This window comes from Crotalus tigris, unplaced genomic scaffold (genome assembly GCF_016545835.1).
Source record: "Crotalus tigris isolate CLP2741 ecotype Arizona unplaced genomic scaffold, ASM1654583v1 scf7180000017666.379230911805:20528666, whole genome shotgun sequence".
In the NCBI taxonomy this organism is placed as follows: domain Eukaryota; kingdom Metazoa; phylum Chordata; class Lepidosauria; order Squamata; family Viperidae; genus Crotalus; species Crotalus tigris.
This window is the reverse complement of record NW_024096552.1, coordinates 13304126-13317562: the sequence shown is the minus strand read 5'-3', so window position 1 is coordinate 13317562 and position 13437 is coordinate 13304126. Positions and strand designations below refer to the sequence as shown.

At 39.7% G+C, this 13437-nt stretch overlaps 1 protein-coding gene across 5 annotated transcripts in view; it reads left to right on the top strand.

Annotated features, from left to right (window-relative positions):
* Positions 1-1512: 1512 nt before the first annotated feature.
* Positions 1513-13437, top strand: part of SUGCT (succinyl-CoA:glutarate-CoA transferase) — a 389221-nt gene continuing 377296 nt past the window's right edge. For 2 of the 5 annotated variants that reach the window (XM_039336722.1, XM_039336724.1), the window contains exons 1-4: positions 1516-1871; positions 5818-5869; positions 6517-6590; positions 13179-13264. In XM_039336722.1, the coding sequence (XP_039192656.1) occupies positions 1673-1871; positions 5818-5869; positions 6517-6590; positions 13179-13264 (411 nt within the window). In that variant the 5' untranslated portion in view covers positions 1516-1672. Of the gene's footprint in view, positions 1872-2961; positions 3188-5817; positions 5870-6516; positions 6591-13178; positions 13265-13437 lie in introns of all 5 variants that reach the window. The other 3 variants (XM_039336725.1, XM_039336723.1, XR_005555979.1) reach the window with 3 other exon arrangements.

The window sequence follows — 13437 nt, the reverse complement described above, 5'->3', positions numbered from 1 at the left end:
TCCCCTAATCATCCTTGTGGTCTTCTCTGCACTCTCTCCAGAGTCTCAACATCTTTTTTTATAGTGTGGAGGCCAAAACTGATTGCAGTATTCTAGGTGTGGTCTAAGGCTTTATAGAGTGATATTAGTAGCTCATGTGATCTTGATTGAATTCCTCGGTTAATGCAATTTAGGATTGCATTGACATTTTTGGCTGCCGCGGCACACTGTTGGCTCATATTTAATTGTCCACTAAGATTCCAAGATCCCTTTCACAGTTGCTGCTATTAAGCCTGGTTTCACCCAATTTATATGTGGACTTTTGGTTTTTCTTGCCTAAGAGTAAGACTTTATTTTGCTCTACATTGAATTTCATTTTGTTAGATAGTGTAAAAGTCTGTCAAGATTACTCTGGATCTTGATCTAGAGCAGGGGTGTCAAACTGCCAGCCCACCCCATTGCCGGCAATGCTGAGTCGCGATACGTCATGACACATCAAGTGTCTGCCGAGTTTGACACCCGTGATCTAGAGTGTCATCTGCAAATTTGATAAGTTCCCCTTCTTTTACCTCATCTAGGTCATTTATGAAGATGTTGAAGAGTACTGGTACCCCACTGCTTCCGTCTATGAAGATGTAGTACCATTAAGGTCTACTCTTTGAGAGCGGGGTTTATCATGGATTAAAAATCCATCTGATGGTGATGCTATCTATCCCACTTTTTTAAAGCTTTCTAAGAAGTTGTAGTCTATTTTGTCAAATGCCTTGCTGAAGTCCAAGTATACCACATCCACAGCATTCTGCTGGACCACCAATTTAGTTACCTGATTAAAGAATGAAATAAGATTGGTTTGGCATGATCAGTTTTTAACAAACCTGTGCTGGCTTCTAGTTATAACTTTGTTTCTAGATGTTTGCAGATCTGTTTTTTGATTGTCTTTTCCAGTATCTTCCCAGGGAGAGTTTTTCTTTTAGCGCATTTGGAATTGTATGATGGCCTCTTGCTATGCTTCCAAGTAGTATCTCAATTTCTAGTGTTTTCTTGTACAGAATTTCTCTTTAAATTGCGCAATACTTGGACCTCGCATTCCAAATCTATGCACCTGATTTTGGAACGAAAGTGGAAGGATTAGCTTCCGAGTTGTCTGTGCGTGGGCTATAAGGTCCCTTTTGCATGTTTTGCTGGTCGATCAGTCTGGAAGGGGGACAAATGGGCGACAAAACTGCAACCGTATTTTTCTATTTTTCTTCGTTTCCTTCTAAGCTCCCCTTTATACATTGCCATGGGTGATGGGTGTTAGGAACGGATTGTTCCCGGTTATGGGGAAACGTGATGGAGAAACAACCTATCTGCTTTGGCATGTAGTTGCCTCAAGAAAAAGTAGCATTTTTCTCAGGCTTGCATCCTATTCCACCCTAATGGTACCTAAAACGGATAGATCTTCAACGATGTTAAAAAAAAGGAGAGGCGGGAACCATTTCTTAGCAGCTTCCTAGACACAGCTTGAAAGCTCGCGCTTGCGTCGTTTCACTGCTCTCTGACTGCCTCCCTTAGTTCAGCTGAGGCTGAAACAAGGTATCCACCACGTCTGCGCAGTGCATGCCTCTGAAGACTTTGTACAAGAGTCCAAAGTTTTTTGAAGTGCTGATGTCCGCCTTCCCGTAGCTTCGCGAGTCGATTTCAGCGGTGGCTAATGTCAGCTGCCGGCATGTTGGGGGCTAAGATGGGAAGAAGCAGCCACACTATATACCATCTGAGGAAAGGCCTATGCTCGCCGCTGGCTAATGGCGCTGGCTCCTTTCTCGGTCCCCTGGGCTTCTCTCAACTCTTGCGATTTCCCTCCTGTCCTGGCATTTTCAGGGGGCTGCAACAGGGAAACTGCCGCCATCCAGGTAGCATTTTTCTTAAACATATTTAAACATTCCAGGTAGCATTAACATTTTTCGTTGAGTCAAGCCATTGCCAAAGGTTGTGATACGCGATCATAAGGAACTGTACACGGCAGCAGATGAGAGCTTAGAGCAGGGTTAGGCAACTTCGGCTCTTTTATGACTCATGGACTTCAACTCTGCTGACTCAGGAATTCTGGGAGTTGAAGTCCATGAGTCATAAAAGAGCCGAGGTTGCCTACCCCTGGCTTAGAGAAAGCTTTCGGGAGGAACCCCATTTCAGAATGTTTAATTTGCAACAGAATATAATAAATTGAAGCGATTCATGAGGAAAATCTTAGCTGTGTGGTTCCTAGGGTCGGAAACGACTTGGTGGTGTATAATTAATCAAATTCAAACGAGATCATAATTGTTGCAAATTTGGGGGAAGTTGAGCAAACCTTATTTTGGAAATGCAAATCGTCGTGTTAATCATCTATCAACAAAAGATAGGATTTCTATAAAAAAAAAGGCAGGGTTTTCTTTGCTTACATTTTATAAGTTATCATCTCTGAAATGTGTGCTGAGGGTAACTGGATATATTGAATAGAAAATAATGCTTACAGTTGCTACCTAAAAAAAAAACCTGCTTTAACTGGAGAATTATTTCCAACTAAATTACAGTGTTTTTACAAATTATATGAAATGCCTTAAATATTCATTGCAAGAAAACAAATAATTAAATAATTAACACAAGTTTATGCCCAGTTAAATCTCAGCATATAGCTAATCTTGACTGATCTAAAAAAAGCTAAGCAAATACTTGGCTTTATTTGGCTGGAAGACCTTTAATGAGATCCTAATATTGTATACTAGTCTAAGAAGTTGGAAAAAAAATCTGAAAAGAAAGCAGTTATGGACTTATGCAACCTTGAAGTCATCAGGAGCTGATTTTGGATTGTGGGAATCTTTACAGCACTGCACTTTGTAATAGAGACTGACATTCTTAACATGACTTGATTATTAATTTTATTATTTTATTAATTTTTATTCCCACTTTTCCTATAGGAATTTAAACAGCTCACTTATAGGTCTCTATTTTATCTATTTCCAGAACAATAAGGCTGGAGTTTCTTTTGGAGAGAGGCAGAGGATAACAATAGCAACAGCACTTAGACTTACATACTGCTTCATAGAGCTTTACAGTCCTCTCTAAGCCGTTTACAGAGTCAGCATATTGCCCCCAACAATCTGGGTCTTCATCTTACTGATCTTGGAAGGATAGACGGCTGAATCAACCTTGAGCCGGTCAGGATTGAGGGAATTGAACTCTTGGCAATGTGAGCAGAATTAACTGGCAATACTGCATTCTAACTACTGTGTCACCATGCTTGATAATGGATTTAAGTGATTACCAATGGTGCAATTAAACCGATTCATTTACATTAACCAGAATACATGAAATTTGCCTTATTGAATCAGAAAACTGGTTTATCTAAACTGGTACTCCAGCAGAATCAGAAAAGCTGTGCAAGTCCTATGGCAGAGGTCTTTACTACGTCTCCTACATACTATCCTTATAATACAAAACTACATAATCTAAGGCCTCCAGGTTTCGTGTAGCCTCAAGAAGTGTTAGGTCTTTTCTTGGAGTTCCTTCAAGAGTTTCACTGAATTGAGATTTTCCAACTGTATAAGAAGTAAAGATTTATAAAATATGAATAGAATACCCATATTAGCAATATTTAACTTTAAATATATTTAAATTAAAAACAATTAAAATTATTGTCAATTATTTGCCATGCTCTTGCTCCCGAGTATGTAACTCAGAAGCTATATGCATCTCTTGGCTTTAGAAATGTTGGCTGATCTACATTTTAACAGTGGATCCAGATCTAACCATTCTTCTACAAGAATCTACAAGGTAGATTCTTCCAATCTCCAATGTAATGCTAGACCACTTACCATTCTGCAGAAACAGGAATTGATGACATTTTCCACATTCTGCCTTTGTGCTGCTAGAAAGATGATCTTCTCTGAAATTATATTGCTTTTTTTCAACAGTAGTAATTCAACGCTTTCTACTGGCATAAAGAGGGCAGTCTGGTCCTCTTATACAATTCACACTTTCACCCCGTCCCTTCTCTGTGTTCTGAATAACCATTTTATACTGAGCTGTCAGTCTGCTTTCCATAAAAAGCTGGATCTTTTCTTTTTTAAAAAATTGCTTGGTTTAGTGAAATGCTGGCTATTTCTTTGAGTATTTAAGTATAGTGGAACTTTGAAATATCATTTTTTTTTTTTTTTTGGCTTAAGCTGACAAAATCAACAAGAGTTCTGTCAAGTTTCTCCTTTCTTTCAGGTGACTCAAAAAACTGCTGTCTTCTTTTTTAAGCAGTCCTCCAAAAATCTCTCCCTGAAAAAGGGAAAGCAATTATCACTTGATTTTTTTGGTATATGGGGGAGGGGGTAAAATCAGGAAAGTCTATCACATGTCTTCTCTGTTAACCATGATTCAGACACAATAACTTGCCATTACTAAGGCCCAAGTAAAGGAGGAAGTTGCAACCCAAAAAGGATTTCTTAAGTTTGCTTCATTTCTAGCATGAAGATTCTATCTTTCAGTTTTTGAAACTTTTTTTTTTTCTGATTTGAAGGAAATTTTCATCAATGCTTGAAAAAAACTATGTTAAAAAGTTAAAGTAGTTATGAGTTTAAGAAAAATCTATATGAGAGCAATACATAAAGATTAGCTCAAGGTTCACAAAAATGTTTAAACTTTTACAACTTTCAGATTCGTTAATCAGATAATATGTTACAAAAAGCAGGAGGGAAAGCAGAGGTGAGAAAAGGTAACGATGTTGGCAGAAATTTGGATTTCAAAGTGGAAATTATGTACATTGGTTAAGAGGAAAAGGCAATTCTGTTTTGTTTTCAAATGGACTGTATGTGTATAATAGAATAATTAAGCTAGAGTTAAGTCGTACCACAATCTAAGAAGTTCAGGTGGCATCTAGAGTTGCCTCTGAATTACTAACATGAGCAAGTATTCTTGGATTTTATCAAAGATATGACACAGAATTATGCAATGGTTCAGTTTCTAAGGGAAAAACGTACTTTGCAATTGCAACACAATTTTACCTGAAAAATGTTTGGTTTAAGAAGTTGACATACATGCCTGCAACACATTCCAAAGTATCTTTTTTTCTCTTCAGATTTCTAGTCCTGAAAAATCCTGTTTCCTAATTTAGATCAAATACAGTAGTACTGGAACCCATCTCTGTGCTTAGGTGAAAGACATGGTTTTATCCTAGTTGCAAAAAGAAATGTAAAGCCTGTATCTCCACCCCCAAATAAAGCTACCTGTTTCAGCTACTCTTGGTTTTCTTCTTCCTATCAAAAAATACCCATTTTTTAAAATATAACAATGAATGTGGGTTTGAGCACAATTAAATTTTCCATTTAAAAAAATGTTCATTCGCTGATACACAAATGCTTAAATGTAGTAAACATTCTACTTTCTAAATCAAAAATCTTTTTATCAAATATTCCCATTCTTTTAAAAGTCTTTGATAGGTTAGCCAATTTATACTCTTGTGCTAGAAAAACTATTCCCCCCAACCCCCCGATAAATAAGGCACTCAAAATATTTAAACAAAAGAAAGCCTGACTGTAGATTTAACATTAGCACATGTAATAAAAGCATCTTTCCAAAGGATGGCAGAATTGGATTAAAAACCAAGTTTTCTCTCTAAAAGAAGGAAATATATTTTTCAATACAAGAGACAATTGTGGTCAAAATTGCTAGAGGTTTCCCCTGCTTCTGGTCTTTGAGGAAATTTGTTCTTTATGGTGTGTGTTTAGAAGTTGCAAATTATGCTAATTAAGGTGAACATTTTTTCCCCTGAAATATGACATTAACCTGATAATGAATTGATGATTATAATAGCATTTTTCTATTCATAACTAGGTGCTGATACAGTGAAGCCACTTGATGGTGTAAGAATTCTTGATCTAACAAGGTTAGTGCTGCTTTGGATGCATTTTTGAGAATGATTTAACTTGCCTCAAGCAAAGTCTTTGACAAAAATAACATTTTAGGGGAGGGAGAATAAGATTGTAATCATCTGCTGAAAGGAGGTCAGAAGTAATTAATGTATTTTGATTTTTTTTTCTTTTTTCTTCATTTCTTGTATTTTTTTTGTTTCTTGTTATTTTTCTTACTTTCCCCCTCCCTCCTTTATTTTTTTATTTTTGAAAAAATTCTTGATTTTTTTAAAAAAAATGGTAATATTTTTGCTATTTGCTGGATTGACTAGGTTAGATTGAATGATGCATTCCACGTATATTCCCTTAGATGTTACTATTTGATGAGATCTCAGAGATGTACCTTGGTGGCTGCTGCAGGCCTTTGGAACAATCTCCCACCTGAGCTCCCAAGGATCTCTAATGTGGAGGGCCCTGGGCACCTGGCTCTTCCCCAAGTATTGAGTTATAATGTGAGAGGATTCTTGGTCTAGTGTCGGGAAAGGCTGTCTTATTTTTAGCCATGTTTTATGTATTGTTGTGAGCTGCCTAGAATAATTATATGAGATAGGTGGCCATATAGATCTTATAAAATAAATAAATTTATACATACATGCATAAATTTCATTATTAAATATTGCAGAGTACTTGCAGGACCTTTTGCCACTATGAACCTCGGGGATCTTGGAGCTGAAGTAATCAAAGTGGAAAAACCAGGTAAAAGTGGTTTATTTTTAATGTGAAAGACACTTATTATGGGGTGACATTTTTTTACAAGTTCTAGACCAGGCATGTCAAACTGCCGGCCCGTGGGCCGGATGTGTCACGCCGAACCATGCCCACCCATTGCCGGCAATGGGGAAAAAGTCACAATACATCACACGACATCATGTGACGTCACGAGTTTGACATGCCTGGAGCATATTCAAAAGAGTTAATGGTAATTGGCATTTAGTAACAACTGGAAAGCCATATGTTGTTCATATATGGTAAAGATGAAATGAAATATATCCTTATTTACAAATCTCATAGGTGACTGCAGTTTGTGGAAATGATTATAAACATCCCCCTGATTCTGTCTGTTAAATTCTGCATGCATTTTCTATTTTTCAAAAAAAGATTGATGTAAGGACTCACCTCAGCTAACCATCCAAGAAAGCAGAACTCTCGAAACAGGCATTGTCTCAAAAGGAACTTTTATTAGGGATTAGTGACAGTAGGGAAGTCAAGGCGAGATCTAGGGAAAAGCTTGCCTAAATGGTATAGTTAAAGTAGCAATCTTCCTCCTCCCACCAAAGTCATGGTCTCCATTTGAAATCCAGCCAATCCACAGGTGGTACAATGTTTGGGTAACTGGCATAGCTGGCATGCATCTCAAGGTCTTCTCCAGTTTCTTTTCTCCATAGCTGTCTCCCTGATAAGGGAGACACAGTCTTTTTTCAAGTGGCGGTAGAGGAAAAGCAGAAAGCGAAAGTTATCCCAAGCGAAAGTAAATCCTCCCCCTCCCAGCAGAATGGCAGGCCCCAAAGAAGAGCAGCTATGCAGGGAAAACAATAAGGATTTGAGGACCTGACATATGCCTCCCTCACTAGAAGAACAGGAAATCGATCTAGAAAACAGAAAAAGGAAAGGGGAAAAGAAGCAATATAGATATATCAATCAGGTTTATCAGGATATTTATTATGAAAATGTTTGAGAAGTCTAGGGGCTCTAACATGCTTCTTGTACACCCACTCATTCTGGGAGAAAGAAAGGTCCTTCCAGGCTACTAGGTACTGTGTCACCCCATGATGTTTTTGAGAATCCAAGATATCTTTAATTTCAAAGTGTTGTTCATCCTCAACCGTGATAGGTGTGGGCACCTGAGGTGCAGGAGTTCTAAGGTTAGAGGTAACCTCCGGTTTGAACAAGCTGCAGTGGAAGACAGGGTGGATTTGCTGTAGGTTTTTTGGCAAGTCCAATTCAACCTCATAGGTATGCTTGATAGAGAAAGGTCCTACAAATTTAGGGCCTAACTTCTTTGAAGGTTGTAAAGATTGCAAATACTTTGAGGAGAGGTATATCCTGTTCCCAACTTTATATAGCTTTTGCTCCACTCTCCGTTTATCAGCTTGAGCCTTATAGGCTTCTCTGGCTTCATCCAAAACTTTCCTGACTACTGGCCAGGTATTCTGCAACTGTTTAATCCATTCCTGCAGTGAGGAAATTTCAGGTTCCTTGGTAGGGAGTTCAGGCATGGCTATGAAAGTCTAACCATTAGCTACTTGAAATGGAGTGAAACCTGTACTGCAATGCACAGCATTATTATAAGCAACTTTAGCAAAAGGCAACAGGTCAGACCAATTGTCCTGCTGATAATTAATAAAACATGTCAAGTATTGTTCTAGAACTGAGTTCAGTCTTTCTGTCCCCCCATTCATTTGAAGATGATGGGAAGATGACAGCCCTTGACTAGAACCCATCAAGTCCAGAAAAACTTTCCAAAACTTAGAAGTGAATTGAACCCCTCTGTCTGAAATTATGCATTGTGGGGCACCATGAAATCGATATACGTTTTGCACAAAGAGTTTAGCTAAAGTCTTTGCAGTTGGATCTTAGAGCATGGGATGAAATGAACTTGTCTAGAGAACAAACCCATTACGACACAAATTACAGTGTTTCCAACACTTTCAGGCAGTTCCATGATAAAATCCATAGAAATCTTTCTCCAGGATGCTGACGTACTTCTACCAGTTGTAGCAGTCCTGGAGATTTCCCTTGCCAGCGTTTAGCTGTTGCGCATGTGGGGCAGCTGGCTACATAGGTTTCTATGTCCTTTTTAAAAGCAGGCCACCAAAATTGCCTCTTAAGGAGATGTAAAGTTTTAACAAATCCAAAATGTCCAGCAGTTTTCAAGTCATGCCCTGCTTGCATTACTTTAAATCTTAGGGCTTCTGGGACATAAAGTTTTCCTGCAATCCAGGCTAATCCATCTTTTAACACACACAGGTTATTATGGTTCCAAAACCACTCATTGGTCTCTAACGCAGTTTTAAAATTCTGCAACAAAGTTTTTCCGATAGGAGCCACAGATCTTAACTGGGCCCTGGTGGTTACAGGGGCTGCTAATTGATGAAGATGTAAAAATGATTTAGTCACTTCTGCTTTCTTGCTGTTTTATTGTGGTAGTCTGGACAATGCACCTGCTAAAAAATTCTTTTCCCCAGGGAGGTAAGGGATAGTGAAATCAAAACGATGGAAGTGTTGGAACTACCTTGCTTGTTTGGGTGAGAGTTTCCTGGGAGTTTTCATCACTTCAGGATTCTTATGATCAGTCTATACTTGAAGCGGTATTTTATTCCCTTCCAGGAAATGCCTTCAAGTGAGGAGAGCCCATCATACGGCATAGGCCTCCTTCTCCCAAGCTGCCCACCTCTGCTCAGTCTCTGATAATTTCCTAGAGGTGTAAGCACAAGGTTGCAATTGTCCCTCTTTATTTCTCTGTAATAAGACCGCTCCTACAGCCACATCACTGGCATCAGCTTGAGTTATAAACGGTTGTTTTGGGTTTGGGTGTTTCAAAACTGGCTCCACAGAAAAAAGTCTCTTAAGTTTCTCAAAAGTGGCTTCACATTCCCCTGTCCATTTTAACGATTGACTGGGTTTCGATTTATCCCCCCCTCTGGTTTTTAACAAGTCTGTGATTGGAAGGGCAATTTGGGCAAAAGACGGGATGAATTGTCTGTAAAAATTCGCAAATCCTAGGAAACTTTTGAGTTGTTTCCTAGTTTTTCGAGGAGCCCATTCCAAGACTGCTCTCACTTTCTCTGGGTCCATCTCTACACTCTGGTTAGATATACGATAGCCGAAGTAATCAATATGATCTTTGTAGAATTCACACTTTGACAGTTTGGTGTACAGTTTGGCTGAGCATAGTTTTTTCAGTACTGCTCGGACTAGCTTAATGTGTTCATCTTTGGTTTCTGTGTAAATAGAAGATAAACCAAAAACCTCTTATATAGGTGTTCATGCAGAACTTCGTTGATTAATTGCATAAATACTGCAGTGGCCCCTTATAGTCCAAAAGGGAGGACTTTAAATTGGAAACAACCCAATGGGCAGTTGAAGGCAGTTTTCTATTTATTCCCTTTCTTTATTCATATGCGGTAATAAGCTTCTCTCAAATCTAGCTAGCTAGGAAAAAAAATTCCTTTTGACAAATGCGCTAACATGTCTTTCAGTAAAGGTAGTGGATACAAGTTTTCCATGCACACAGTGTTCAGACTTCTATAATCTACACACAGATGATGAGAGCCATCTTTCTTTTCTCTGAATAGTATAGGAGCTGCTACCCAGGGTCTAGCTGGTTCTATAAAACCCCGCTCTAAATTCTTTTTGATAAACTTTCCCAGTTCATCCAACTCCCTGGGAGTCATGGAGTACATCTTTGGCTTTGGCAGTTTTGTCCCTAGAATGATTTCAGTAGCACAGTTTGTGGGTCGATGAGGGGGGAGTTTGTCTAAACTTTGTTTGCTGAATACCTCAGCCAGATCTTGGTATTCCATTGGGAGGCTCTGCAAGTCTGACTCATTGAGGGCAGAGGCAAATTTGTGGCATAATCCACATCTCCCACTGTTTTCTTTAGAGATGGTCGGGGCTTCCTCCTGTGAGAATTTTAGCCGTCCTTCATGGGGTTCCATTTCTTTAGCCAAGCCAGTCCCAAAACTAATGGCCACTTTATCCCTGGGGCCACAATAAACACTAGAGTCTCTGCATGGTCCCCCAGGTCAATATGTAAAGGTCTGGTAGGAAAACTGGCAGATACCCTCCCTACAACCAAGCCATCCATTTGACAAAAAGTAATAGGAGTTTTTAGTTTCCTGAGGGGTATCCCCATTTTCCCCACTAGTTCTGGGCTGATCATGCATTGGGTGCATCCTGAGTCCAGCAAGGCTGCTAATTTTATTGCCCTCCCAGTGCCAGGTATGGAAAGTTCTAGGGCACTTTTATGGGGTCAGTTGGCCCACTCACCAATGGGTCATTTTCGTAATCACTTTCCGTCCCTTCTGGGTCATCGTAGCGTGGAGTTGGAGCTTGACCTCTCTGTTGCGACCATGGGGGAGCTCTATGATCTCTTCAGATCTCATCGCAGTCTCCCTGGGTGCGGTGAGATTTTAGGGGGTCTTCCAGCTGGTAGACGATCCCCTTTCTTGGCAGATGTCTTGTGCGGCAATTCATGGCTCGATGTCCTTCTTTACCACATTTGAAGCAGGCAGTGGTATGAGGTGGGGCAGGCAAAGCTAGAGCGGTCTCCCCTCGCTTCTCTGGCTTCAATCTGAAGTTTGGTCTCACTGGGTAGTGTAGGTGCTTGCGTTGATCGATCTCCACTTCCTCAGCTAGCAGGCACCAATCATACAGTTGTCCCAGGGCTCCATGAGCTATGAAGGCATTGTACAACTCTTCGTTGAGCCCATCCTGGAAACAGCTTATCAGGATGTCTTCTACCAGTTTAGACGGCTGTCCAATTCTCTGAACTCTTTGATATACTCAGCCACTATTCTTCTTCCTTGCTTCACTGTCTTTATGCGCTCCCGGGCTTTTTTGTCTGCCAGCCAGTCTTCGAAACGTCTGCAGAGAGCAGCCATAAAGCGGTTGAAATTCCTCAATTCGGGTGCGTTGCAGTTGTACAGGGTCCCCTTCCAATCAGCTGCTCCACTTTCCAAAGCTAGGGTAACTACCCAAACCTTTTCTACATCGGTAGGCAGTATTCTCCCATAGATTTGCATGTAGGTGAACACTTGTGCCAAGAAAAACCCCAGTCGCTTCAGATCTCCATCAAACTTCACTCTGATCGGAATTGGCTTCACCTCGGCCAGTTTATGTGGTCTGTTCCTGGTTCCCTGAGATGGACGGCTTCGCCGCGGTGCTGCCGCCAGGGCTCTAGCCCCTGCCATCTCTCAGACCTCCTCTTCCTCGGATTCACCCTCCAACTCTCCCTCCGATTCAGGGCGTTCTTTCAGCTACACCTTGAATTCATTGAGGGTCTTTTGCACATGCTCCATCATCGCTTCCAGGCCCCAAAGAAGAGCACCTATGTGGAGAAAACAATAAGGATTTGGGGACCTAACAACTGAATAATATTAACATCCACTTTAATTTTCTCTAAAAAAGATAATAAATATATGCATACATGTTGTTTCCTAGTCCTGTCCCCAGGCAATAGATGACTATACAAACTCTCATTTAACTTCTGAAAAGGAATACAGTACCTGTTTTTAGTTTTCACATCTGCATTCCAGACTTCTGCTCTGGAATGATAAATGTGTGTGTGTTGCTTATCAGAATTCCAGATGTTGAAGTAATTGCTATAGGTGTTTATATTACGCATATCTGTTATTGCAGAAGATTCTTTGCCTCTTATCTGTCTGTTTATGTCTATTGGTCTTTGTATATGTTGGTCTATCTGTCCATCCATCCATCCATCCATCCATCCATCCACTATCTATCCACTATCTATCTACTATCTATTGCCTGCCTGCCTGCCTGCCTGCCTGCCTGCCTGCCTGCCTGCCTGCCTGCCTGCCTGCCTGCCTGCCTGCCTGCCTGCCTGCCTGCCTGCCTGCCTGCCTGCCTGCCTATCTATCTATCTATCTATCTATCTATCTATCTATCTATCTATCTATCTATCTATCTATCTATCTATCTATCTATCTATCTATCTATCGTTTGTGTTGTCTGTGTGAGTGATTCTCTATATAAATTAGTTCCTGCACAATACATCATTTTCCGGGTACAAATCTAAAGATTCAATATGTACCTTTTAGAACTTAGCACTTCAGAAACATAAATGATTTCCTAATTTAGACCTTCATCCTTACTAGAAAACAGCATATCAAAGAAGGCCTTTAATCAAGTTTGATCTTGTTTTGCATAGGAGAATTTTGTGTGGGTCTGGATTACTTAGAAATGCATAGTCACCGATTACATTTTGAAGTGTAATCTTGAGGACTTGATTCATAAGGTTTTGTGAATGCAGAAATATTTTCTTACATAGTTACATGCTTTTCTAAAAAAGTTGTAATACTTTTGTATTATATTAATAATATCTTCATCCATATTGCATTAATTTAATTGGACTGAATCTTATGCAGCCATAGTTTTCAATACTAAAACTTTTGACATTTAAAAAGAATATTTTTATAGGCCACTAAAGGTTTGAAGGCTATAATTTAAGCTGGAATTTGGGATAGCAATGTGATTTGTAATCACATAAGTATACAGAATGTTGCTGGAAATTTGTTAACATTAGCCATTTCTTACTTTTAGGATCTGGGGATGACACTCGATCCTGGGGACCACCATTTGTTGGAAATGAAAGTGTTTATTTTCTCAGTATAAATAGAAATAAAAAGGTAATTAAAAGTCCTCCTTGTAAGGCTAAATGTTTTAAAGTATACAATTCATTGTTTCTACTTAGGCAGTTCCTGTTGCATGAGTAGTACAGATGTGGGCCCTCTGGCATACTTTTGAGAATTAGCCCCATCCACAGACGAGTAGCAGAGATGTGAGAATTAGCCCTGCCCAT